Below are 24,153 nucleotides of genomic sequence, written 5' to 3'. Positions count from 1 at the left end.
AGGAGAGGTGGTGATGAGGTACGAGGAGGTGAATCTGTACCCTGATTTTCTAGGATAAGAGCCCCAAACAGAAAGCAGACAGAGGACTGGGAGTGTGGGTGAGATGAGGGGGGGTTCCCCACGGCAGCAGGGGCTGGGGGGTAAGCCAGGCCAGCTCTGCACACCCCGGTCCCTGCTCTCTTCGGCTCTCCTCCCCTCTCTCCCTCCCACCGCCCACCCCCCCAACCCAAGGAAAAAAAAACTGCCTGTGCAACAGCAATGGCAGATTCCAATCCTCCAGGCTTTCCTAAACCACCACGGAGACCAGCCAGGGGGGAGGGGAAGGGAGGATCGGGCTTTCCTGCTTCCCTAAGACTGGGGCTATGAGCTTGACCTCCTGGCCCCTAGCCCTTCGAGGAGTGCCCCCCTCCCCCGGCCTGGAAGCCAGGTGTCCTGGACCCTAGCCCCCGAGCGGGGGGGCCTGGAGAGACGGGAGGAGGAAGGAGGGAGTGACTTCCAAAATTGGCATCGGGACAGAGCAGGGCTGGCGGGAGGCAGGTGAAAGACGGAATTTTCCTGAAAAAACGGGGGGATCTGAGGACCCCAAATTTGGGGAGCTAGTCCAGGACCGTCCTGCCAACATCCTAGATTTTTTTGGGATTTTTTGGGGGCCCCGGGACCCCTCTAGATGGGGTGAGGAATGTAGTGTTGGGGGAATCTGACTGGGGCACTGCAGCTGCCTCTCCCGCCGAGTTGGAGACGGATGGGCTGGGACGGGTTTGGGGGGGGGTGTCCCCAATTCTGACTGGAAGTGGAGGAACCCCCTCCTGTGCTCTCTTGTGGGGGTCCCCCCTCCCTAGGGCACTCCCCACTCCCTGAGCCAGCCGAGAGGAAGGAGGCCAGCGATGCGACTGGGGCGGCTCCTTTCTCCTGCACCCCAAATGTGAGGGATGCACCCCAAATTTTGTTCCCTTCAAAATAGGGGACCAGGATCTCAGGGGAGAGTAGCTGAGGTAAGTGGGGAGGAAAGTGTCCCCTGTTTTCAGGAGAGACGTGGCGGTTGGGGGGGAGGTTTGGAGGTGCGTGCTCGGGTGGGGTTGGGCTTTGTCAGTCTTGAAATTGGGGGGATGATTGAAGAGGCTTTCTCTTACACCCCAAAACTGTAGTCCCCCAGATGGAAACCAAAGACTGAGACCAGAGGGCCCCCCAACATCCCCAGCCGTTAGTATAGTGTTTGATTTGTTTCATCCATCCCCACAAAGGCTCTGCCGAGGATGGGAGCTGGGGGCAGCTGTTCAGTTTTGGGGTTATGGAGGGGGGTGTGAGGAGCAGGAAGCTTTGGCAGAATTTGATGTGGGACAGATAGGGGTCTCGTCTGAGGGGGTCTGGCATCCCCCGGGGCCTAAAAAGACTGCTTACACCACCATCTTAGATCTTTTTGATTGCTAAGAGTTTTGGGGGGTGTGTCGGAAGGGGGGGTGGTAAAGGGAGGATAACTTTTGGGTTTTAGAGGATATTATTTTGATTTGCGGAAGGGATTTTGGCCCTTGGATTTTGCTTTCTGGGGGGTGTTTTTTAAAAATCAAGTCCTGGACAGGAGAAAAAGGCTGAGGGAAGGCCTAGGGTGGGGGTGGGGAGAGGCATGTTTGTCAGCTTAAACGTGGCTTTCTGGGGTGGGCCCGCCTTCCTGGGCCTGGTGAATAGGCTGGTAGGGGTTGTCTTGGGGGGTGGGACTTGGGTCCTGGGGGGCCATGAGGAATGGGGACAGTCCTGAGGGTTGAATACCTGGCCCCCAGGTCCAGAAGGCCCTCTTCTTGGGCCCTGCTGCTCCCCTTTCCCCCTGGCCTCCATTTCCTGCCTTGGGCCTCCATCTTGTGGCAGGCCCAGGGCCCAGGGCGACTTCCGGCCCCCCTCTCCCAACCATCTTCCGGCCCCACCACCTCTGGACTGCCAACTCCCAACACTGCTGTCCTTGGCCTTCTGTCTTTCCTTGCTTTCTCTTGGGTTCTGACCCAGGGAGGGGAGGAACGGACACAGGAAGCCTTGGGTCCCTGCCCTTGCTGAGTCGAGAGGCAGTCTGTTGGTCCCCTACAGTCATTCCCTATTTCCTCAGATCCCACCTCCCCACACACTGGGGATCCCTTGAGCAGAGTTCCTACAGGGAAGATGGTTCCACTCTTACTACACTGTAAGCTCACCCCATAGGCCCCTCTCCCTTCAGTGGCCTGCTCAGCTCCTAGCTCTAGTTTCTTGCTTTCCCCAACCCTTCTTGGGGCCATGTTTGCCTTTCAGCCTTCTCTATCTCCCCACCCTTGGTGGTGGTGGGGTCTTCACAGCACTGTCTTGTGCTCCCTTTCTCTCAACCCACCCCAGTCCTGCTCCCGCCCCAGCAGCACACTGTGGTTTGTACGGCACTGTGGCCACGTCCAAACCACACTGTGGTGTTAGAGCGAGGGTGGGGGAGGCGCCGCTGAGGCTTGGCCCAGGAGGCCACCCTGGAGAAGCGACACAGAAAACATCTGGGGCCTTCTGGTGAGGTGGGAGGTGGGGTGGGGTGGGGCGGGGAATGGGAGGTGTGAAAGCCCTGGAAGCTGCGCTTCTGAAGTCCCCAGGGCAGTCTCAGGAGAACTGGCTGCCAGAGACCCCAGAGTACATGCTGCCTCCAGAGAGCAAAGTGGAGTCTTTGTTGCCCACGCCCAGCTCCCCTGGCTCTAGCAGCACAGAAATGTTGGTACTGGGAAGAGAGCCTGCCAATATTGGCTGTGCTGCTCCAGGCAGGGTGGTGAGAGCTGCCGAGGAGGGGCTGAGCCCCGGAGGCTAAGCTGAGAGAGAAGTGTCCCCCATACTCCCGTAATGTCAGGCGGAAAGCACCAGGCTGAGAGGGAGATCTTTATTGTTTTCTGTATAAAAACGTCCATCAGTTGTGGGGGGGACCCAGGGGTTGGGGTGCAGATGCTCATACGGGAACAGCAAGGTGGGCTGCCCCTGGCAGCCTTTCCACCCTGTCACATGCAGGCCTTGCTCAGAGTCCCAAGCGATCCACAGGTCCAGGGTGAACAGTGAGAGGGGTCAGAGGTGGAAGGCTCAGCATGAGAGCAGAGGAGGATCAGCGGAGGTCAAGAGAAGGCCAGAATCCAGGGTCAGGCTGTCTGGAACAGGAAGTAAAATGGGCCGAGATGGAGCGAGTCCCAAGTAGGACTCCCGCTTCCCCAGAGCACCTGGCTCCTTACAGACCTGACCCCTGCATGCATAGCAGGGAACTTTCTCTTCCCCAGTTCACAGGAGGGGGCTCCTGCTGAGACCCTCCCTACCATCCCCCATCCCTTCAGCTGTTGTGGGAGGAAGAGGACTCCTACCCTGGTCGAAGTTGAGTTTCTTGGCTGGAGGAGTTTCTCCTAGCCCCTCAATATCCACCAGGTCACTGTTGGCGTCCGAGTCGTTCAGAGCACTGAGTGTCACATCTGGGAGGGGGGCACAAGCTAGGTTCTAGGTTCCCTGATGGTTCTCCCCCCACCCCACCCACTTCCCAAAGTTTCAACTTCTCCTTCCCTCCCTTCCCCACCCCAGCCAGTTTCTGGAACCTTCACTGGGAGAGGAAAAGAGATCTGTCCTCTGACCAAAGCCCAACTCTCTCACTGAACCGCGGATGGGACATCTAATCCCCAGGCAGCAACTCCACAGCCCTCACCAGCCTTCTGTTTCTTTATGGGGGGACCCCCGGCCTCAGGGACACTGGAGCTGCTTGGTGGAGGAGCAGTTGAAGGAGGCGACAATACACCAGATGCCACCTTCTTGGGCCCTTTCTTGGGTGAATCGGCTGGAAGGGGGATACCAGAATCTTCATATACCTTTCGTTTCACAGTGGCCTTTATTTGAGCCCTAAAGAGACGAGAGAGCAAGTTAGGAAGGGAGTCATAAAAAAGGCTGAGAGAATAAGGGGGTGGGGGCAGGGGAGATGGGCCACTCTGAAGGAACACTGGGGAGCCCCTTCATAGGAATCCAGGTGAGGGCCTCAACGACCTTTGCTAGGGTTCTTGTTTTCCTGGAAGCTTTGCAGCCAATGAGGGCAAATGGAGCGTGAAGAGTGGAGTCCCTCAACTGAGGAGTGGGAAAGGCCCACCCCCTAATTCTCTTTTGGGAGAGATGTATGGACGTGGAAGACTACCAGGTAAGCCTGGGTGACCTACAGGTAGATTGAAACTTATTAACAGATCCTGATCGACTAGTTCAGGATCATAATATCCCTGGAAACACCACAGGAATGTTCAAAAGATCTCTATAAATAACCAGGGAATTCCTATTAGCAAATTCAACTATTGGGTATCTTAAACTACTGGGTAACCTAAAATTAAATTCATGTAAGGTCCTGATGACCACAGCATTTTAGTAACTTCTGACCAATTGTGACAATTCTTTTATTCTTTCAGTTCTCAAGGGACTCACAGAGTAGGAAAGATGTTGAGCTGGAAGGGAGTTTGAGGAAGATGGAACAAATGGGTATGGAGGAAGAAAGCTGCCCACCCGCCCTTTCTCTGCCAGCCAGCCCTCCCTCACACTGTCCGTTCCTTGATGACACAGCTGATGTGATTAAGATCGTCCCCAAATCGCTTCACAGCAGCCCTCAGCATCTCTATCTCCGTCTCCGTCCACTTGGCACTGTCAGAAGGGGAGAGGGGAATAGCGAAAGTGGGAAGAGGAGGGATGTGGAGCCAGCCCACAGGCTACGCATTCCACAGCAACCAGCCTCCTCCCTGCAATGTCCGGGGCCCCTTCCATAAAGAGGTCCTCTTTAAAAAACAAACAAAAAAAGCAAAAAAATTCTTAAGGCCCTGTGGGAACCCTGAGGACCCCCATCCAAACGATAATGCAACAACCTTAGAAGAAAACGGCTCCCCCATCAACGTGAAACAGCTACTGTAAACAGCCCACTGAAACTAATTCAACAAGTGGGGGGGTGTCTTACCAACAGACCCCCTAAACACAATCTGTTGCAATCTGATGGAATCCCACATGATTTGGGGTGAATGGGTAGTGGTGATGGTCTATGCTCTGCCAATGCGCAGCAGGACAGAATTGTAAAATGAGTCCAGATTACGAGCCTCAGTCTGTGGTTTATCTGTCATTCATTCATTCAATAATCATTTATTAAGATCTACTCTGCGCTGTGCCAGGCACGAAGGGAAACTAACATCTGTCCCTGCCCTAGAGAGTGTCGGTGTCTGTGATCGAGTCCCAGCGTCTGATCTCAGCGTCCAGGTCCCCAGCCCGGGCTCACGTACCCCGCGGGGGAAGAATCGGCCACGGGATGCAGCTGCATCGTCAGCTCTCCGAGCTTCGTGAAGGCGGCGCCCGCCGCGGAGAAGATCTCTCCGACCTGGGGGCGGGGCAGCGTTACGGGGGGCCGGCGCACAGCCCCGCGCCGTCCCGCCCGGAGCCCCTAGCCCCACCCCAGGTTGGACTCCCGCCCGCCCCCCGCCCGGGACGGAAGAGCCGCGAGCCAACTGGGGGGCCCGCCCTCCCGTGGCCGCCAGGGAGCGCTGTCCGCGAGGGAGGTCGAACCTTTGTGGACGCTGACGTCATGGCCCCGCGCGCCTCCTCACGGAGACGCCGCCGCCGCCGCTACCTCGGAGCCGGGACCGCGAAGAGCGAGGCGGTGCAACGGCTCCAGCCCCCGCGCAGGAAGTCCCGCCCCTTCCCGCAGCTGATTGGCTCCAGTTCGGGCGCTCACCGCCTCACCAGCCGCGGTTACTCAGGCCGCCTCAGCGCGCGGGAAGGAGAGTGGAAGACACCGCCTCACTTCCGGCCCGGTTTCACTCCACTTCCGTCTAGGGGTCGGGATTCCCTATTTGGAGACCGACCTCTAGCCCGGGTACCCGCCTCCTAACCCAGACACACACACAAGTCTTAAGAGAGCAGTTTCTCTTTATTGTGGAACGGGACGAGGCGAGAGGGCCGGAGGGACAGGGAACGGCCAACCCCAACCTCCCTCCACAGAAGCCGGGCGCCAGAGGTTGGAGAACAAGGGATTGAGTCTCTCGCCAAGAAAACCTAGTCCGCAGAGGGCACCAGAATGGGAGGCGGGGGGCTGTGACCTGGGGAGAGTCTTTAAATAGAGGAGGGGGCTGGAGAGGGGGAGCGCCACTGTGCTCTAGCGCACCATGTATTCCTTGCGCTTATTGAGCCGAACTTGACAGAAAGAGAAGCCTCCGAGGAGGAGGTAAAGGCCCGCCGCGATGAAACAGTTGTAGCTGACTTGCTCGTAAAGGTTGTATATGTTCTGGGGGCCATTCCTAGGGGTGGGGATTAGGCAGAGAAATATCAGAAACATTAACAGCACACATTTACGGAACACTTACTATGTGCCCTGTACCCTTCTAAACGCTTTAATGTGTATTATCTTATTCAATCTTCATAACCCTTTGGGGGAGAGTTCTATTATAGCATCCACTTTGCAGGGGTGGACGGAGGCACAGAGAAGTCCAGTAAAATTCTTTTTTTTTCTATGAATTAACTGATTTATTTTTCATAACAGCCCTATAAAGGAGGTGTTATGATCATCCTCAAAAAATATGGAACGCTTCACGAATTTGCGTGTCATCCTTGCGCAGGGGCCATGCTAATCTTCTCTGTATCGTTCCAATTTTAGTATATGTGCTGCCGAAGCGAGCACCAGTAAAATTCTTAACAGCCACATTTAAAGCGGTGGGTTTAGGATGGTCTCTGAGGTCTGACTCCCAAGACTGTTCCCGGGTGCTAGAGAGAGCACCGTTTCCCAGCCACCGCGGCCCAAGCGTCTAGCCTCCTGCGATTCTCCGCCCCCAATTCTGACCACATCCCCTGCCTCTCCACTTACTCAAAATCTTTCTCCGTGAAGGGGACGTCTTCAATTAACACAGCAGAATGGACATTGAAAAAGATTCCGAGCATTATCTGAAAAAAGAGAAAGAGTAGGTTGTTTTAACTCAGGCAACTGACCTGGTCGCTGCCTGAACTCCTCCCACTTCGAATGTTGCCACAACATCTGGGTCTGGGAATTACAGAATGAGCTGGGATTAGGGATGGTTGTTCCCGGATCTGGACTCCGGTCACCTGGAATAGAGCTTGAATGGTGACACAGAGAAGACGTGGTTGGGGCAAGGGCAGGAATAGTGAACAACCCAGGAACCCTGATTATCCTCCTCTCTGGAGGCGTCATTATCACGGGACAGGGCGAAGAGGGGGGTAGAGGGAATCGGCACTTCTCCATATTATTTCTCCCTTTAGTACAGCGGGTAGAGTCCTGAGGAAATAAGGCCTAGCTATCCATTTCGGGAACAAGCGGTCCCTCTCCCCACTGCCCTCCATTCAGCTCAAGGATCTCTCAAGAACTTAGATCTCCTTCCTCTTACCTTGAGGGTACTCCAGATTTACCAGCCCCGGCTCCCATTCCAACCTCCAGCTTCCCCTCTCCCCTCCAAATCCTCATTTCTCAATCCAGTTCTGTCTTATTCTCCAGAGGCTAATCAACCACCCCCCACCCCCCCAGCCTGTTTGCTGCTTTTCAAGGCCTGGAGTCTCCTAGCCTTCCAGCCCTCCGACACTGAGCCCCTCAGGCCCTCTCCTCTCCGGTAGTCGCCCGGCAGTCCCCTCACCAACATGATCACTCCCCAGGCGCTGAGGACGATGCCGCAGGCGGCCAGCTTGGGCCCACAGCACAGAAGCGACGCCATGAAGAAAGGAGTTGGGAATCGCCTAGATATGGGCCAGATAGGATATCGGTGAGAGGAAGGCCCTAGGAGCTGGGAAAAGGGAGCTGGACTTCAGGGCTCGAGCTGCGGAGGACGTAGAGTAGAGAGGGAGAACGAGGGGGCGTGGCCTCCGGGCTCAACCATCGGGCCGGGGGGGGGCACCAGGCGGAGAACGCTGGAGCCTCCGGGTCCTCTCTGGACTTCCGAGGGGAAGGGCGGTGTTTCTCAAATTAGAGTCCATTATTGACCAATATGGATCAATAACTGGGGCGCGAGTTTTGTAGGAGCAAAGTCCTCCGGTTTCTTGGCTACCCCCTCTCTAGTTTGGAATGGGAGGAGCCAGGGTGTCACGTGACCAAGTTCGTCGAGTCACGTGACAAGGAAGAATGGGTAGCCCGGTCTTGGAACAGCGTTTATCTCTGGCCGAGCTCCAGGTAAACTTGGCGATGGGCTGTCAGCAGCCGAGGATTATGTCATTTTGGTCTCAGATACCTTAGTCTTGAGTGGTGTTCTGCGCTGGGAAAATGGTAATTGAGATAGATTTACACCGAGAGAACGCCTCTGTCTCCTCTCTACTCATCCATACCGTTTGAAATAGACACTCTGACACGGTAAAAGGAGATGGCAACCCCTTCCCAAGACCAGGCGTGTTGTCGTGGCTAGAACGCTTTAAAATTGCTGAGAGTTCTTGGCTTTGGAAATCCTTAAGTAACGTTTTGTTACCAAACATGGAATACTGAAGAGTTTTGGATACCAAATCCAGGAAAAATATGGGCGTTAGGAAAAGTCCAGGGGAAGCGGACTCAATGAACAAACTGTTAAGGTGAGTGGCCCTGCCAAGTGTGCTGGAGAAGGCAATAAGTGCACAGAAATGTCAGTTTTCTTCCTTACGGTAAGCGAGTAAACGGAAAGTTTGAACATGACAGAGTCCAAGATTTTAAAGATATGAATAGATTATATACCTTCCAAAGAAAAATTTTGTATACCTCACTGGTGAAACGGAGAAGGCAATGGCACCCCAACTCCAGTACTCTGGCCTGGAGAATCCCAGGGACGGAGGAGCCTGGAGGGCTGCAGTCCATAGGGTCGCTGAGTCAGACACGACTGAAGCGACTTAGCAGCAGCAGCACTGGTGAAAAACAGGTCTATAGACATTATTCAGGGAAATAGTGGTGTTTGAAGAACATAATTTTTCACTGAGTTTTTTGTACCTTTTCTAGTGAGGGCAGTGGTCATAGTATAACTGAGAGGGGTCATTTTGATCCCAAGACCCCAGAACCAGACAGACACTGCCAGTGGTTAGCATCACTTTGTGATATTTTCCCCTTTATTTTGTACATATTGTTCTTTAAAGGATCCTGAAAGAACTTGGAACCTGGGAAACACTTAAAGACCCCAGGGCACTGAAGCTCCTGAGGAAGTGACCTTCAGACTTGTATTTTGTGTCTCTTTTGTTTGAGACTGTCTGGAAGGACATCATTTTGGAGTGAAAGTTTTACTTTTGCCTTAGAAGCACCATTCGCATGCAGGGACTTTGGGGTAGGTGTATGAATAGGAGAAACGGGTGGAGGGAAAGCTGCCAAGGTAGAGTCAGGAATTTTTAAGTTGGCCACCAAGCGTGAAGTCAAGCTTCTGGGAAAGGAGGATGAATTGAGGTTGTCGGTTTCTCCAAGAAATCTTCCCCTCCCTGCCTCCCTTACCATCCCCCCACTCCCCAGCATTCTCTGGATGTTTCTCAGATAAGGTCAGTACCTCAGGCTGCTGCAGGGGCACCCTGGTGCAGGTACTGCCCCTGAGGGCAAAAATCCACAGGGTTTTGTTGTTGTGTTTTTTGCATTTTAAAATGGTTGACTAAACTGAACAGAGAATATTCTATGACACAAGAAGTTCATATTTCACTGTCCATAAATAAAGTTTTATTGGAACATAGTCACATTGATTTACACGTTGCCTGTGGCTGCTTTTGTGCTACAACAAGAGAATTGAATAGCTGTGACAAGAGTCAGTGTGGCCTCCAAAACCTAACATATTATCAGACCCTTTCCTTAGGGGCTTCCCAGGTGGTGCAATGGTAAAGAATCCAACTGCCAGTGCAGGAGATGCAGGTTTGATCTCTGTATTGAGAAGATCCCCTGGAATAGGAAATGGCGACCCACTTCAGTATTCTTGCCTGGATAATCCCATGGACAGAGGAGCCTGGTGGGCTACAGTCCATGGGGGTCGCATAAGAGTTGGACATGACTGAGTAACTCAGCATGCACACCTGCAAAGGCCCTTGGGCTCATAGGATACAGATGTAGGTGGTTTAATTGGGAAAGGAAATAACCTCAGCAGCAGGATGAATTTGAGCATACTCTGGGAGATAATGGAGGACAGAGGAGCCTGGTGTGCTACAGTCCAGGGGGTTGCAAAGTGTCAGGCGCGACTTAGCAAGTGAACAGCAATACAGAGTTGACTCATTGGAAAAGACTCTGATGCTGGGAGGGATTGGGGGCAGGAGAAGGGGATGACAGAGGATGAGATGGCTGGATGGCATCACCGACTCGACGGACGTGAGTTTGAGTGAACTCCGGGAGTTGGTGATGGACAGGGAGGCCTGGCGTGCGGCAGTTCATGGGTTGCAGAGTCGGACACGACTGAGGGGTTGAACTAAACTGAACTGAACTGAAACTCAAGATGGAATTGTCAGTCCCAGAGCTGATCTGCAGTCTGCCCATGGGGGGCGCCCTAGAGCTCAAATAGTGACGCTGTTCTCTATGTGGCTGGGCTTTAGGTATTCATAGGGCAGGTCAAGTTGCTCATTGCGGGCTGTAATTTCCCTTTCCAAGTTTTCCAGATCTGTTTGGAATTGATTTAGTACAGACTTGGCCTTGGGGTCTGAGAAATACTTTTCTTTGTGATGCCCCAGAGGCACCTAAGAAAGAACAAAGGATCAGTCAGTTTTGAGTTCAAAGGCAGACACACCTAGAGCCTTGCCCTACTGCTGTTCCTTCCAACTGTCATTTCCATTTCCCCAGAGTCCTCTCTTACCATGTCTGGCTGGCGGCGACCCAGATGCCACGTGATGGCCATTTGAAGACAGGCTTGTCGGACATCAGGTAGTGAGCCCATCACGGTGGCCATTGTCACATCTTCCTTGGTGGTGGGTGGGGGCATCCGCATTGTGCATGGGGCATTAGGGACCCAGGCATACCAGTCCAGCTGGGGGAAGAAACTGCAACCCTAGGATCCTAGTACTTAGGGTTTGAACCCCCGTCTCTCCCATGGGCATCCCATGTCCAAACACTTGCCTTCAGGGATCTGGGCTTTCAGCGCTCCATACCTGGCCCTGGTTGATGGCCCCATGCTGAGCAGTGCACGTGAAAACACACATGGTAAGGAAATGGCAGAGTTGATTCTGGGACTGGAAGGAGACAGGGAAACCTGGGCAGAAAAGGAACAGGATTTAGAGGCTACAGTCTGAGAGGAGAGAAATAAAGGCCGATGTCTTCAGATGTCTAGGTTTTGGAATTGATGGATGTTTGTTTAGTTCATTTGTTCAAGTATATCTGCATCAGACATGGGCTTCAACTCAGACTCAAGTAATACAGTTGGGTTACTTGACCTCTCTGAACCTCAATTTCTTGACCTGTAAAATGTGAGTGATACCTACTTTATAAATGAGTTAATCACCTGGTATGGAACAAGTCTTCCAATAAGCAGTTATTGTTATTTTGGAAGGGTAGGGGGGGTGCTGAAAAGGTTTGAATGATCAGAAACCCTTTGCCTCAAAAAACAGCTGAGAATTTAGGGATGTTGCCTTCTGTTTGCAGACAGGGAATTGCAGGTATCTAATTTATAATATGAAAGATAAGCAAAGTTATAGATTTACAATGTCACAGGCAAGAGAGGCTTTCTGCAAAGATTATGCTCAAGCCACTCAATTCATGGTGGAGGTGGGGGCTCAGAGACCCAGTAATCCTACCAGTTAAGGTGAGCAAATGTAACACTCCCTTTTTATAGATTAAAAAAAAAATCAAAGACAAAAGAGATTAAACTGCTTGTAGAAGAGCTTTCCTGGTGGCTCAGTGATAAAGAATCCACCTGCCGATGCAGATGTGGGTTCATGGGTTCAGTTCACTGGGTGGAGAAGATCCCATGGTGAAGGAAATGTCAACCCACTCTGGTATCCTTGCCTGGGAAATCCTATGGACAGAGGAGCCTGGTGAGCTACAGTTTGGGCCATCTCATAAGAGTTGGACACGACTGAGCCGCTAAACGAACAACAGGACTGTGGTAATTGGGAAAAGGCAGAGGCTGACCTTGAACTTGGGTTCCTAACTGCTAATCTCAGGTTTGTTTTTATTTTAGCACATTTTTTTCTAAAATGTCTGCTGAGAAAATGAGGCAAAAGTGAGCTGTGAGAATTGAGGGAGAGTGAAGAGAGAATGAGAAGCACTTATTGGAGGCTAAAGTTGACATGTGGATGTTTATTTTCATTTTCCAAATGTAGATGCTGGTTGGGGAAAAGATGGCCAAGGAGAGGAGGAGGGGTCTCCCAGGAGCCTGTAGAGAAAGTTTGGTCCTGGAAGCGGGGTGGTGCAGCCACTGATGCTCCAGAGGGACGCTCCCTCTTGAGGGCGAGTGTCAGACTAGTGCTCATGGCACCCCCAGAGGCTGGCCATAGCGGCTCCCCAGTAAATATCTGTAGTTGCCTCACAGAGGCCGAGATGTCAGTGTGAAATGTGAGGGACAGGGACGGAAGGAAGATTTGGAGCAGGCCATGCTGGTCCGTGTGTGTTAGAGGAGGAGGAAGCCAGGAAGAGCCAAGAAAGGCTGCTGCTTCCCCAGAGGGTAGAATGCCAGTAGGGGTGCTAAAGGCAGTGACTTGATTGTGGGGGAGGCTGGATCGGCCAAAGCGACATGAGCCCCAGGGGGGCACTGACTTCAGGGTTGATACAAAGCCTGTAGAGCATTGTGTTTACATCTAGAAATGACCTTGCACTGTGGCCATTGTGCAGATGGCTTGGACTTTCTTTCTTTGTGCTGGACAGTGGGAGGCAGGAGAAGAAGAGGGAAAACAGAAGGGGTCATCATGGACTTTGGTGGAAAACTCTTCCCATTTATATCCTCAGGAAGGTATAGACAGCCACGAGGAGAGAACGTGAACCCCAGCAGGGCTTGGGAAGATCCCCCACTGTTCCTGGGGGGTGCCATGCTGTGGCAGGTTAGGGGAGGGGGTGAAAGTGAAGGATGATGGCCAGGGTCTTTGAGGAGGCTGATCCTTGGGCATTGGGAATTGTCCTGAGTCTCAGGAGGTAGAAATGGTATTAAGATGTTTGAAGTGTGGAGGGCAGAGGGTGTGATGAGCGGGCGGGGTTCTGAACTCAGACTCTGCTCTGGGCAGAGTGTCTGAGGAGCTCCCATCTCTGGGAGGGATCTCACCTCGCTCCTGGGCCTGGCGCAGCCCCACCTCAGTGATCTCCCGACACCAGGCTTGCAGCTCAGGGTCCCCTTTTACAACGTCATCCCCGTGGTAGAAGAGGTGGACAATCCCCTCCACATACCTGCCCCGGGGAGAAGGGAGGTGAGCTCCTTAAGAGGAGAAGGCGCCGGCCTCTGACCTCTACACTGTTCCATGGTCTCTGGCCAGCTGACTGCTGCTGTGTCTGAGTATAGAGTCTTCTAGGCCTGCCTTTTGGGTCACTCTTAGCTGTTTCTACAGAATAGCCTAGAGAGGAAGGACACGTGGGTCCTTAGTTCTAGGCATTCCCAGACATTGTTGAAAGCCTTTCTTTCTAACAAAACCGCTGATTTGTCCAGGTCCCTCAGCCTTTGCATCCACAGCTTTCCCAATCTATGCTCTCTGTCCCTAGTCTGCTCCTCAGACCCCACCCACTGACTCCCCACTCTTCCTCATCTCTCCCCAGGATCCCTTCCTCTGCTTCTCCTGTCTGGACCTTCTTGTTTTCATGTTCCTTCTGCCCCATGCTGACCTTGGGACCAGAGCCCCACTCGCCTTCTCCCCACCTCACCCCTCCACCGACTCCTTTCTTGGCTTCCCCCTCACCCACCGGGCAGTGATTTCCCAGAGCCGTAAAGCATCGCAGGCGTAGAGAGCACCTGGGGTTCCCAGCAGGTGGCGATCAGCCAGATCGTCAAGAGGACAGAGGGAGCGGTAGGTCAGCTGAGCCAGGGCCCGGCGGAGCAAGTGCACATGACCCCCTCCACCGGTGCTCACAGCCTGGGACAAGAGAGATGCAAGGCCTTGAGGAAGAAGCCAGTGCACAGTATATAAGGGGTTTTCAGATGTGGGGTTTTCACATTTTAGAGACATGGATATAAAGGGCTCATAGGTTTAAGGGTCAGGACATTTATCCAGGTTGGTCTGGGATCTTCAAAGTGGCAAGAGATGGTAGAAAGTCAGGCAGTGATGCAGCCCCACTTACTTTATCAAATATGCCTCCATCTGAGATGAGCTGAGTCCGTGCCCTGGTGTTGATTTCCATCGTGTAGCGGATGTGTGGCATCAGAAGCTGGATGGGGGAGAATAGAGGGGGTCGATTATGGGGGACATGCTCAGGTCCTTCCTTGTAGGCAGCATGATGGCCTTCTCTTCTCTTGGCGCTTTCCTCCCTTGACAGGCTGGTCTCTTCCTGTTCCTATGATCATGCCATCTCACGATCTTGTCACCTCTGTGAGTCATCGTTCTCCAGCCGCACTGACCTGGGTTTCACTTCAGCAGTCATTTTATATTTGTCCAAGGTACAGGACCCTCTAAGTGGTGACCTTTCTCATCTCCTATCCTCATGTGATAACGGTGGCTGATTATAGGGTCTTTTGTCTTAGGAGGCTACAGTGATGCTTACATGAGTGATGCCCTTGAGTAGCAGCTATTATTTATCTTGATGATTTCCACCTGGAGTGTAGGTGGCCTTTGAGAATCAGCCCCTTTTGATTTGCTTTTACTTTTTTTCATCCCGTCTTTGGCTGTGTGGCATGTGGAATCTTAGTTCCCTGACCAGGGATCAAACCTGCTGCCCCTGCATTGTAAGCAGGGGTTTACAATGCAGGAGTCTTAACCACTGGACCACCAGGGTCCCTAATTTGCTTTTTTAAAAAATACTACACATTTATTAATAAGGTCAGAATTTAAAGAGACTAAACATATTGGCAAGGATATGGAAGCATTGGAAGTCCCAGACTCTTCTAGTAGGAATACAAAAGAAAACAACCATTTTAAATCATAGTATGTGTTGATGTGCTCAGTCACTTAGTCGTGTCTAACTCTTTTCGACCCCATGGACCATAGCCCACCTGGCTCCTCTGTCCATGGGATTTTCCAGGCAAGAATACTGGAGTGGGTTGCCATTTCCTACTCCACAGCTGATTTGCTTTTATACTCTGTCATCCTCACAGTTTAAATTAGTCTGTCTGCTCATTTCCAAAGTCACACGTCCATCCCCTGGTTGCTTCACTGTCAGGTTTTGAGGGGTAGAGTTGGGTACCTTCAGTGAGGAGGAGCCATACTGTGCCACCTGTGTAAGCAGCAGAGGTGAAGTGAAAGTCGCTCAGTCATGTCTGACTCTTTGCGACCTCATGGACTATACAGTCCATGAAATTCTCCAGGCCTGAATACTGGAGTGGGTCGCTGTTCCCTTCTCCATGGGATCTTCCCAACCCAGGGATCGAACCCAGGACTCCTGCATTGCAGGCGGATTCTTTCCCAGCTGAGCCACCAGGGCAGCAGAGAGGCTGTCATCAAATCTCCTCCCACCCCAAATTAGGCAGTTAGATTCCCTCTATTTTGCAAGCTTTTCAAGAAATAACTTTTCCTTAGCTATTAAAAAAGGCCACCTGATCTTCCATGCATTTCTTTTCATCTCAGACTATTTTGTTTTCATTTCCACCCAGTTTATGTACAGATTTCACAAAGGGTTGGTATTTATCTAAGTAGTTGTTGCTGGAGACAGAATGAGCCAGAGAGAACTATGGGGTCAGAAGTCAAAGAAGCTTACATTGGACTGAAACTTCAGAAAGTTCATGAAAGTTGCTGAGTGTCATAGAAAGCCCAACATCCACTTGAGAGGAGAAGCCTGAGGACAAACAATTCTTAATAATCGGGACCTCCTCTATGGTCCAGTGGTTAACAATCTGCCTGCCAATTCAGGGACACTGGTTTGATCCCTGGTCCAAGAACTAAGACCCTACATGCCAGGGGGACAGCTAAGCCGTCTACTGAGCCTGAGCTCTAGAGCCCACAAGCTGCAACTCCTGAAGCCCGCTTGCCCTAGAGCCCGTTCTCCACAACAAGAGAAGCCGCTGCAGTGAGAAGCCCACGCACCATAGCTGGCAAGTGGCCCCCACTCACCAAAACTAGAGAAAACCTGTGCACAGCAATGAAGACCCAGCCCAGCTCCCTGCCCCCCAAAGGTAAGAATAACAAAAATTGCAAGAACTAACTTTTTTCTAGCTTTTAGCCTGTGTCATGCTATTAGGTCATTTCAGCCTTTAGCAGCCCCACGATGGTGTTCCTTTTGTCCCCTTTAAGACATGAGGACACTGAGCTCACACCTGTACGAAGGTTAGGACTCAGGATTCAGGCCTTGGCAGTCTGAATCCAGAGCCTGCACAGATCACCACTGGGACATTGGCCGGCTTGGCTCTCCTGTGTGTGCTGATAACAGTGCAGCTCTTTGACATGATTTTGCTCTGGGAGTGGAGACAGGTGGGCACAGGGCTCAACTCGTAAAGGGGGGATATTTTCAGTGTGAAATGAGGCTTAGCCTATCGAAGGTGAGCAGAAGATAGTGGTGCAGGAGCACCATGAGATGAGTAAAATCCAAGATTCTGCTCATCACACTGGACTCCATCTTGTCGGTGCCGCCCCAGCCTCCCAAGAGGCCACAGCTACTGCTGGCCAGGCTTTCAGGGACCTGGCAGGCCCCCGGCTGAAGTACAGTTCAGTCCTTCTCCCTGCCAGGTGCTCACCTGTGTGTCCTGCCAACACTTCCAATTCCATGAACCTCAAACTGAATCTCATCTTCACTTCCCAGCTGGCTTCTTTCCTGGCTTTCCTGTTTCTGACGATTGCTCTGGTTCATATGCTTGTTTCATATGCATATGTTCGTATGCAGTTTTGTCCCTTTTGCCTTGTTCCCTATATCTCAAATGTCATCAAGATTTTGAGGACATTTTAAAGCAAGCATGAGCCTTATGTTGCTGCTGTCAGCTGAGCAGTAGATGCTGAGCTCACTCTTTTATAAAATTACAGGATTTCTAGGTCAGTCTCCCACACCACCCTTGGGCTCCTGAGTGTTGTAGAAGCTTAGACCTCTGACTTTTCTGTCTCTGCTCTGATACCCAGGCTTGCTGCAGCTACTGTTCCTTCCCTTCCCCAAGTCTGATGATTAGAGCCATGTGGCATGTGGGATCTTAATTCCCAGACCAGGGATTGAACCTGTACCCCCTGCAGTGGAATTGTGGTGTCTTAACCAGTGGACAGCCAGGGAAGTCCTTGATTTTTTTTTTTTTTTAAATTCTTGTCACCACCTTGCCAACACATGTCTTTCTCCATTTCTCTCTTGGGCTGGAATAAGCACCCTGTTGCGCCGTTCTCCTTGCCTATTGCTCTGTTCCTACTTAGCACTCTCAGTTGGGGTGGAACATTCTCCATCAATATTCTAGTGTTTACCAGCTGTCTCATGATTTCAAATTCTAGGTCCAGGTATTGTTCTCTGGGTAGTTCTTGTGGGCACCATGTGTCTTTCTGGCTAACTCATAAATCTACTAAGGCAGGAACAAGGCTTTTGTTTTACTGGCAATATTCTGGCTATACTCTCGGCCCATTGCTAGATTGTCAGATCTGAGAATTTCAGAGGGTTCCTTTGTAATATGTCCTGAAGAAACGTTAAGTGACTCAACTTAATTAAAACACAAGTCTCAAAATATTGATACAGTCTTTCTTCCTTCTGTTCTCCCTTCTTTTACAAAGTGATAAAATTTTTTTGCTGCTATAATATCATATGATGGGGCTTCCCAGGTGGTGCTAGTGATAAAGAACCTGCCTGCCAGTGCAGGAGATGTAAAGGTCCTGGTTCAGGAAAGTCCCCCAGAGGAAGGCATGGCAACCCACTCCAGTATTCTTGCCTGGAGAATCCCATGGACAGAGGAGCCTGGTGGGCTATAGTCCATAGGGCTGCAAAGAGTCAGAAATGACTGAAGCAACTTAGCATGCACACATGCAGTATCATATGATATTGGCCTGTTTCCTTTCTTTGGGGTCTGAATGAAGTAGGACGTGGAGGGTGGAGGTGGTACCTTGAAGACAGGGTGCAGCCCTGGGAGGCACCTCATGGTGGCCACGGCAATGACCTCAGCCAGCAGATGGGTGTTGAGCAAATGGTATTGGAGCTGATGCAGTTGGAAATCTGAATTTCGGACCCAGGTCTTTGCCAGGAGCCAGGCGAGTGGAGGATCCGAGGGCAGGAACAGTGGTGGGGTTGGGGAGATGGGGCTGGGAGGCTGGATCTGGGAAAAAGAAATTAAGCCTTCATTGAATTCCCACTTTCTGTGTGACCTTATGGTCAGCCATCTTGGGGAAACAGATGAGTAAGTACGATTTTTGCCACCCAGGAGGCTGTAATCTAGAGGATTAGGAGGAGGAAGAATGAGGCCCCTTCCACCCTGCCTCTTACTGCTGTGGCACCGTGCACCTATCATGGTCTTCAGGGTGAATGCAGGGGGTCTGAATGCAGGGAGTCCAGTGAGGAGGTCCTGATGGTGGTTTGGGAGAAACGTTATGGGGGTCTGAGTTATGGTGGGGGATGGAAGGGGAAGCTGGGTGTATGAGATAATTGACAGGGTTTGTTAAACTGACTATTGAGAACAGTGGGAGAAAAGAGAGTGGACTGAGGGATTAATTAGTGACTCTTAATCACTAATCTTGAAGCATCCACGTCACTTTGGAACTTAGAAAAGCAAATTCTCAGTCCCCATCCCAGACAGACTGAATCAGAAAATCTCAGGCTGAGACCCAGCACACTGTTTTAACAAGCCCTCTAGGTCATTCTGAGGCACACTGCAGTTCAAGAACCACTGGGTATAGGATGAGAACTCCAAAAGGCCATTATGACTCTTGAACAAGTCCTTCCAGTTGGGCAAGTCAGGAAAAACCAGGCTGTAAGCAGAGTGACATGAGGACAGGTCTCACTGTGTGAGGATGGAGCTTGGGAGCAAGGGGCTGGGTCCTCAGGTGCAGAGGTGGAGGTAAACAGCAGCAGAGTTGGGAGGGGGTGCCTGGGGCACCTCACCTGGATGACCATGGGTAGCAGCTTTCCACTGGGGTCCATCTTGAGCATGACGAGGGGGGCAGCCAGGTACTGCTTCTCTCCTCGGATCACGTTGGCTGGAATTCCGTCCAAGAGGATGAAATCAGCCTCAAACAGGGAACCATTCTGGGGAAAGGAGGAATGTATCCATCCTTTGAGTTTAAAGTCTAACCCGAGAGGGCAGGGGCAAAGGGGGAACACATTTCAAGATATTTATCTTGATTCTTGCCATCATCCTGTGTCAGTTACGGAGTCTTATTGGCAGGACCAGAGCATCTGGCCTGATTCCTCTCATTTTAAGTGACAAACAGCCTAGTGAAGGTAGACGTCTTGTGCAGGTCCGATTTCAAAATGGGCCTGCCTAGTCCAGTGTGCACGCTGGCCCCTTGTCCAGATGGCCAGGCCCCTACCCCACCATCCTGCAGTGACCTGCTCCCTGTGTTCAGCTGTTACCAGCTCAGCAGACGCTCTTTCACTCCCTCTCCAAAACTCACCTCCTGTGTCAAGGAATCCGCTGCCAGCACTGCTGCCCAGTCCAGTGCACACATGCCCATGACATGCTCACATCTGGCCTCGCTCATCATCCTCATATGCAGCTCACCTCCTCCAAACCCAGGAAACCTACACAGTTCTCCCCTGCTGATGGCACATTTTCCATCTTTGTTCCTCCCTTTGGACACTGGTGTCCAGCGCACTGACATCAACCAGGAGACGACATTGTCCCTGGTAACACCACTGAGCCTGTCTGTACCCTGGGGATCCATCCTGCTTCTCCATGCTAGGAGCTCCTCAGAGTTTTCCCCACATACTGTATCACCTCTAGTTTTTTCCAGCACTGGAGTCTGGACCAAGGGCTACCACAGCCTCCCTTCCTCAACTCATCTTTGGTCCCTCCCCTTCATCACTTCTGGCTGCACTGCCAAGGTGAGAACAGTGCAGGGTGGGAGGGATACCTGGAGTTCTCTCTCCAGCTGGGCCCGTAGCTCCTCCATCCCCGAGGGCAGCACCAGCCGAGAAGGCAGAGAGGTGCAGCGTCTCAACAGCATGGGGTTGGCGCCATTGAGAAACTGGTAGCCAAACAACTCATCGTCCTGCCAGCGCTGGTGAACCTTCTCTGTGGGGTCGGGGTGGAGTGGAGTGGAGGAGGAGGTTTACACAGTCGGGATGTCCCTCCTCCAGGCCCTACCCCAGCAATGTAGGCATGTGACCACCCCATATCCAGTCCCTATCTTTTCATCTTGAGGTCTCTGAGAAATGACCCAGCACAATATAGTCTCATCTATGAAACACTTATGAGGGACTGTGGAGTGTGAAGGTCGGGACATCAGGAGAAGCCATCAACAGGTTATAGAGACCTGGGGAACCACTGACCAGCCAAGGGGCTCTTCTGGCCCCAGAAGATGAGATCAAAATCCTCCAGACTGGTCCAGGAGCTCAGGAGGGTGTAAACACGTTTGAGGACCATCTCCAGAGCCCTAGGACAGGAATCAAGGCGTGAACCCACTTGCCCATCCCTCAGCCCCTCACCATCTACCACCATTTTTTAGATCTCCCGGCCCTTTCACCACTCTGAACTCCAGGCCTGTTCTCACCCTGCCTTCAGTGTCCACTCAAAGTCCAGCCTCTTCTCCTCGTGGAATCTCATATTTGCAGGTAGATCGTCCTCACAGCCTGCAGCTATTGTCAGGGGTAACCCTTCCTTCCAGGTGGCCCAGCTAGGAAATGGGGACAAGGCTTCAGGAAGGGTGCCCAGGTCAGTAGTGGGGGTGCGGTCAGGGAAGGGGGTACCACTGAGAGGCCCTGTGGGTGGGTGGTCACCGGTATATCTTATGTCTTTCTTTCAGCTCCTTCTCTCGATGTCTCTGGAACACATCCAATGCATTGTTTCCTGCCAGGCGGGCTGTGGAGATGTTAAGACAGTTGGCCACAGTCTGTGTGGTCCTGGGCTCTCCCCCGCTTGTCTTCATCTTCCTTTCAGCAGTCATGGGCCCTGTGTTCAGTTCTGCTCTGTTGCTTTTATCTCTGGCCTTGCATCACTCCATTGATTTCTGAGACACATTTACCTTGTCATTGCCAACTGTGTACTCTGGGTTTTGTTAATCTCAACCCTCATTTCTTGCCTTGAGACAATCTCATGTTTGACATCTTTTCTTGTCTGTTAACTCGCCTTTCCCCGCTTGATCCTATTTCATCAGTATCTATTGTTGGAAAAATCACTGTAATTAAGGTGATAAAATCTTGTGAATCCCTTGCAGTCCAGTGGTTAAGACTCTGCAAGTCCATTGCAGGGGGCACGGGTTCAATCCCTGGTTGGGGAACTAAAATCCCACATGCTGAGCAGTGCAGCCAAAAAAAAAAAAAAAAAAAAGGTGGGGGGGGGTAAAGTCTTAGTCACCCATATGCCCTTACCTGTTTTCTTCTATATATTGCCTTGGTTAATTTCATATGTGCTGAACCTCACCTGCCACACCTCAGCCGTCTGGAAAGCTATGAGGAACAGCTCTTTGCTTTCTTTCTCTGACTTCACTCTGCTGAGACCCTCAGAGTCTATTATCACCTTGTTCCTGCTCTTAGCTGCATGTTTATTCACCAGTGTCAAAGTGATGTCTTTCTATCCTTACTTGCCCTGGCGTGCATTTTCCTCCGTGATCATCTCTCTTACTATTTCCCATGATAACAGATTCTGTATTGGCTGTCCTCATTACCCCCGCCCGCTGTCAGTGTGCACCCTGTCCCTCATGGTTTGCTTCTGTGTTTTTCCAACCAAACCAGCTCTCCCAGTCACATTGTTTATTATTTCCCACACTGTCTTCTCTCAGGGTCGCCTCCATCCGCTATTCCACATGCTACCTGTACCTGCCCTGCCCCAACTTGTTCCTCATCCCAATACAGATCTCCCGTCTGCTTTTACTTTGGCACTTTCGGTGCTTCTGTTTCCCATCATCGCTGCGACTCCCATCCCCTGCCCTCATCTTCTTGGAGGGTGGAATTTACACGTGAACTTATGTCCCTGTCCAGCTCCACTTGCAGCTTTTTTTTTCCTGTGTATAAATTTGGTATTTTATAACTTTCCAGTGTCCTGCCTTCCCCACACTTAACTTGCTGAACCCTCACTTTCCTCAAGGCCCTCTGACCTTTCTCAGCTCCAACCCCCCTCCTTTCCCATCTGTTCTCCAGGACCTACACCCCTCCTCTCGACACTGCCCCTCACCGGTGGCCTCTGGCAGGCACAGCACGCCGTCACCCTGCACCCAGCGATAGCACGGGAACGCGGCCTCCTCGCAGGCTCCAGGGCCCTGCACCGTGATGCGGTCGCAGAACCACGCGTCGTCCACCAGGGAGTGGTGTTTGCGCAACTTCACGAACTGCAACGGCCCCAGGTCCCCCGGAACTTCGTGCTCAAACTCCTCCTTCTGTGGGACCAGAACCCAGAGACAGTAGCAGGGTTCCAGGAAAGGCCATTTTGCCGGGGTGGGTGGGGGGTAAGTAATGCGGGGGGGGGGGGGGCGGAGGACAAGAGAGGAGGGGACCTTTGTGGAGCCTCGGTTGGCAGGGCCTCCAAATACAGCATTCCTCGTTCTGCCTCCGAACGCTTGCGCGGTGGGTCTCACCCCTATCGCACCGGCAGAATGAGGGAGCCCGGCGTGTGGCTCGCAGTGTCTTGAATTGATGTCTGAGCATCAGCACCTCAATCGGTCCTTTAACTGAGCTCCCCCCGCGCCCTCCTTACTAGGAGCATCCTGCTTGACTTCAGATCCTATTACTGACACTGGCACGGGTCACTTGAAGAAGGAGTTGGAGGCTGTGAGGACCAGGGCCGTCGGGGAGCGAGAAGGGTATGCGCCCTGCCTGCACCCTGGCTCCCGATCCCCTCCGCCCAGGCACCGGCGGCCCAACACCTGAAAGCCCCAGCGGACACGGTCCTGCCGTCGTCTCGCCCCCTATCCCGCCCCTTCGCCGGCCTCCCGCGTCCCGGCTCGCCCGCTGACCTGGCCCCGCACCGGCCGCAGCTGCAGCTCCAGCTCCGTTTCCCCGCGCGCCCCGACCAGCCACAGCTGCACGCGGTTGTGCGAGCCGGCGAAGAGCGAGGCCCCGGTGGCCACGAGGATGCGGTAGCGGCCCATGGCCGCCCCGGCGGCTGAAGCGAGGGAAGCCGGGTTCGTGCGCGCTTCTCGAGGCCGCCCGGGGCCGCCGGCAGGTGTCCAGGCGCCTCAGGGCCGGTCCCGGGCCTTTAAAGATGGGCTCGCGTCCCCGCCCTCCTCACCACATTCTGGCGTTCCCAGTCTCCGCCCCAGACTAGCCCGAACCTGCGAGCCGCCGCAGAGCCGGCTGTGGGGAAGAGCCGCGCCTCCCGGCCCGAGCGCAGCTGCGAGGGAGATAAAGGGACCGCGGCCTGGGGGAAGCCGAGAGGACGGATGTGCCCGGGTTTCTCCTCCTCCCGAGGCGGTCAGGGGCCTTGGCGTTGAAGGGAGCAGGACGAGGACACTCCCCGAGGTCGGCGGGACTTTGGGGGAGCTCGAAGGAAGAGGGAGTGTGTCGGTCTTCCAAACGGAGGAGAAAGTCCCTGCTTTTGTGGGCTGGGACCTGGGGAAGACCGTGGGCCGAGCCCTGGAAGGTCGACCTGGGTGGCTGCGCTGGGGCATTCCTGGAGAGTGGGCTTCTCCGGACCCAGTGCAGCACAGTCAGTCTTCAGTTTCTGATTGCTACCTGATTTGAGCGCAGTCCTTCAATAAATGACCAGAGTTTCCCCAGGTTGCCTAAAACTTGGAAAAGTAACGGCTGAGAGACTTGCTCCTCACCCCACCCCCAACCTCGTCAAACATGGCTGGGTTAGGACCCCCCCCCCCCCACACACACACACATACACGTCAGATACTGCATGCTATGCATGTTAAGTCGCTTCAGTCGTGTCTGACTCTTTGGGACCCTAGGGACTATAGCCCACCAGGCTCCTTTGTCCCAGGGATTCTCCAGGCAAGAATACTGAAGCGGGTTGCCATTTCTTCTCCGGGGGTCTTCCGGACCCAGGGATCCAACCCGCATCACTTTATGTTTCCTGCATTAGCAGATGAGTTCTTTACCGCTAGCACCACCTGCCAACCCCTTCAGATACTGAGGGAGGCCTAACTGAGGCAGGG

At 52.7% G+C, this 24,153-nt stretch overlaps 3 protein-coding genes, 2 long non-coding RNA genes and 1 other non-coding gene across 16 annotated transcripts; 2 read left to right on the top strand and 4 right to left on the bottom strand.

Moving 5' to 3' along the window:
- Positions 1-2,752: 2,752 nt before the first annotated feature.
- On the top strand, positions 2,753-5,082 carry LOC138447430 (uncharacterized). The gene is made up of 2 exons (XR_011259838.1): positions 2,753-4,147; positions 4,407-5,082. It is a non-coding gene; the product is annotated as an uncharacterized lncRNA (long non-coding RNA).
- BACC1 (BPTF associated chromatin complex component 1) lies at positions 2,856-5,805 on the bottom strand. 4 transcript variants are annotated; one of them, XM_069603295.1, is made up of 6 exons: positions 5,539-5,805; positions 5,259-5,353; positions 4,534-4,635; positions 3,668-3,858; positions 3,336-3,440; positions 2,856-3,124 (listed from the first exon to the last, which is right to left on the bottom strand). In XM_069603295.1, exons 1-6 carry the CDS (start codon positions 5,557-5,559, stop codon positions 3,120-3,122), a joined length of 519 nt encoding a protein of 172 aa, XP_069459396.1. In that variant the 5' UTR covers positions 5,560-5,805; the 3' UTR covers positions 2,856-3,119. The 4 variants fall into 4 exon arrangements, with proteins under 4 accessions (XP_069459396.1, XP_069459395.1, XP_069459397.1 ...); XM_069603294.1 differs by having other exon boundaries at positions 2,856-3,128; positions 5,539-5,791; XM_069603296.1 differs by lacking the exon at positions 4,534-4,635 and having other exon boundaries at positions 2,856-3,128; positions 5,539-5,791.
- Positions 5,806-5,883: 78 nt separating this feature from the next.
- RNASEK (ribonuclease K) lies at positions 5,884-8,069 on the bottom strand. Its single transcript, XM_069603297.1, has 3 exons — positions 7,611-8,069; positions 6,833-6,909; positions 5,884-6,269 (listed from the first exon to the last, which is right to left on the bottom strand). Exons 1-3 carry the CDS (start codon positions 7,686-7,688, stop codon positions 6,128-6,130), a joined length of 297 nt encoding a protein of 98 aa, XP_069459398.1. The 5' UTR covers positions 7,689-8,069; the 3' UTR covers positions 5,884-6,127.
- Positions 6,543-6,649, bottom strand: LOC138415624 (U6 spliceosomal RNA). Its single transcript, XR_011247368.1, has one exon. It is a non-coding gene; the product is annotated as a U6 spliceosomal RNA (small nuclear RNA).
- Positions 8,056-22,605, top strand: LOC138447429 (uncharacterized). 4 transcript variants are annotated; one of them, XR_011259835.1, is made up of 4 exons: positions 8,082-8,529; positions 10,724-10,804; positions 15,600-16,118; positions 22,193-22,605. It is a non-coding gene; the product is annotated as an uncharacterized lncRNA (long non-coding RNA). The 4 variants fall into 4 exon arrangements; XR_011259836.1 differs by lacking the exon at positions 10,724-10,804 and having other exon boundaries at positions 8,056-8,140; XR_011259834.1 differs by lacking the exon at positions 10,724-10,804 and having other exon boundaries at positions 8,058-8,529.
- On the bottom strand, positions 9,600-23,785 carry ALOX12 (arachidonate 12-lipoxygenase, 12S type). Of its 5 annotated transcripts, none has more exons than XR_011259832.1 (14): positions 23,005-23,785; positions 22,227-22,428; positions 20,834-20,915; positions 20,608-20,730; positions 20,387-20,490; positions 19,969-20,129; positions 18,998-19,141; positions 18,006-18,215; positions 14,135-14,221; positions 13,760-13,929; positions 13,131-13,252; positions 10,997-11,129; positions 10,737-10,907; positions 9,600-10,620 (listed from the first exon to the last, which is right to left on the bottom strand). XR_011259832.1 is itself a non-coding variant. In XM_069603291.1 (14 exons), exons 1-14 carry the CDS (start codon positions 23,137-23,139, stop codon positions 10,441-10,443), a joined length of 1,992 nt encoding a protein of 663 aa, XP_069459392.1. In that variant the 5' UTR covers positions 23,140-23,785; the 3' UTR covers positions 9,600-10,440. The 5 variants fall into 5 exon arrangements, 3 of the variants coding, with proteins under 3 accessions (XP_069459392.1, XP_069459393.1, XP_069459394.1); XR_011259833.1 differs by having other exon boundaries at positions 9,600-9,838; XM_069603291.1 differs by having other exon boundaries at positions 11,029-11,129.
- Positions 23,786-24,153: the final 368 nt, after the last annotated feature.

The sequence above is a fragment of the Ovis canadensis genome, chromosome 11, assembly GCF_042477335.2.
Source record: "Ovis canadensis isolate MfBH-ARS-UI-01 breed Bighorn chromosome 11, ARS-UI_OviCan_v2, whole genome shotgun sequence".
Lineage (NCBI taxonomy): Eukaryota > Metazoa > Chordata > Mammalia > Artiodactyla > Bovidae > Ovis > Ovis canadensis.
The sequence above is the reverse complement of the archived record's forward strand: the minus strand, read 5'-3'. Positions and strand labels throughout refer to the sequence as shown.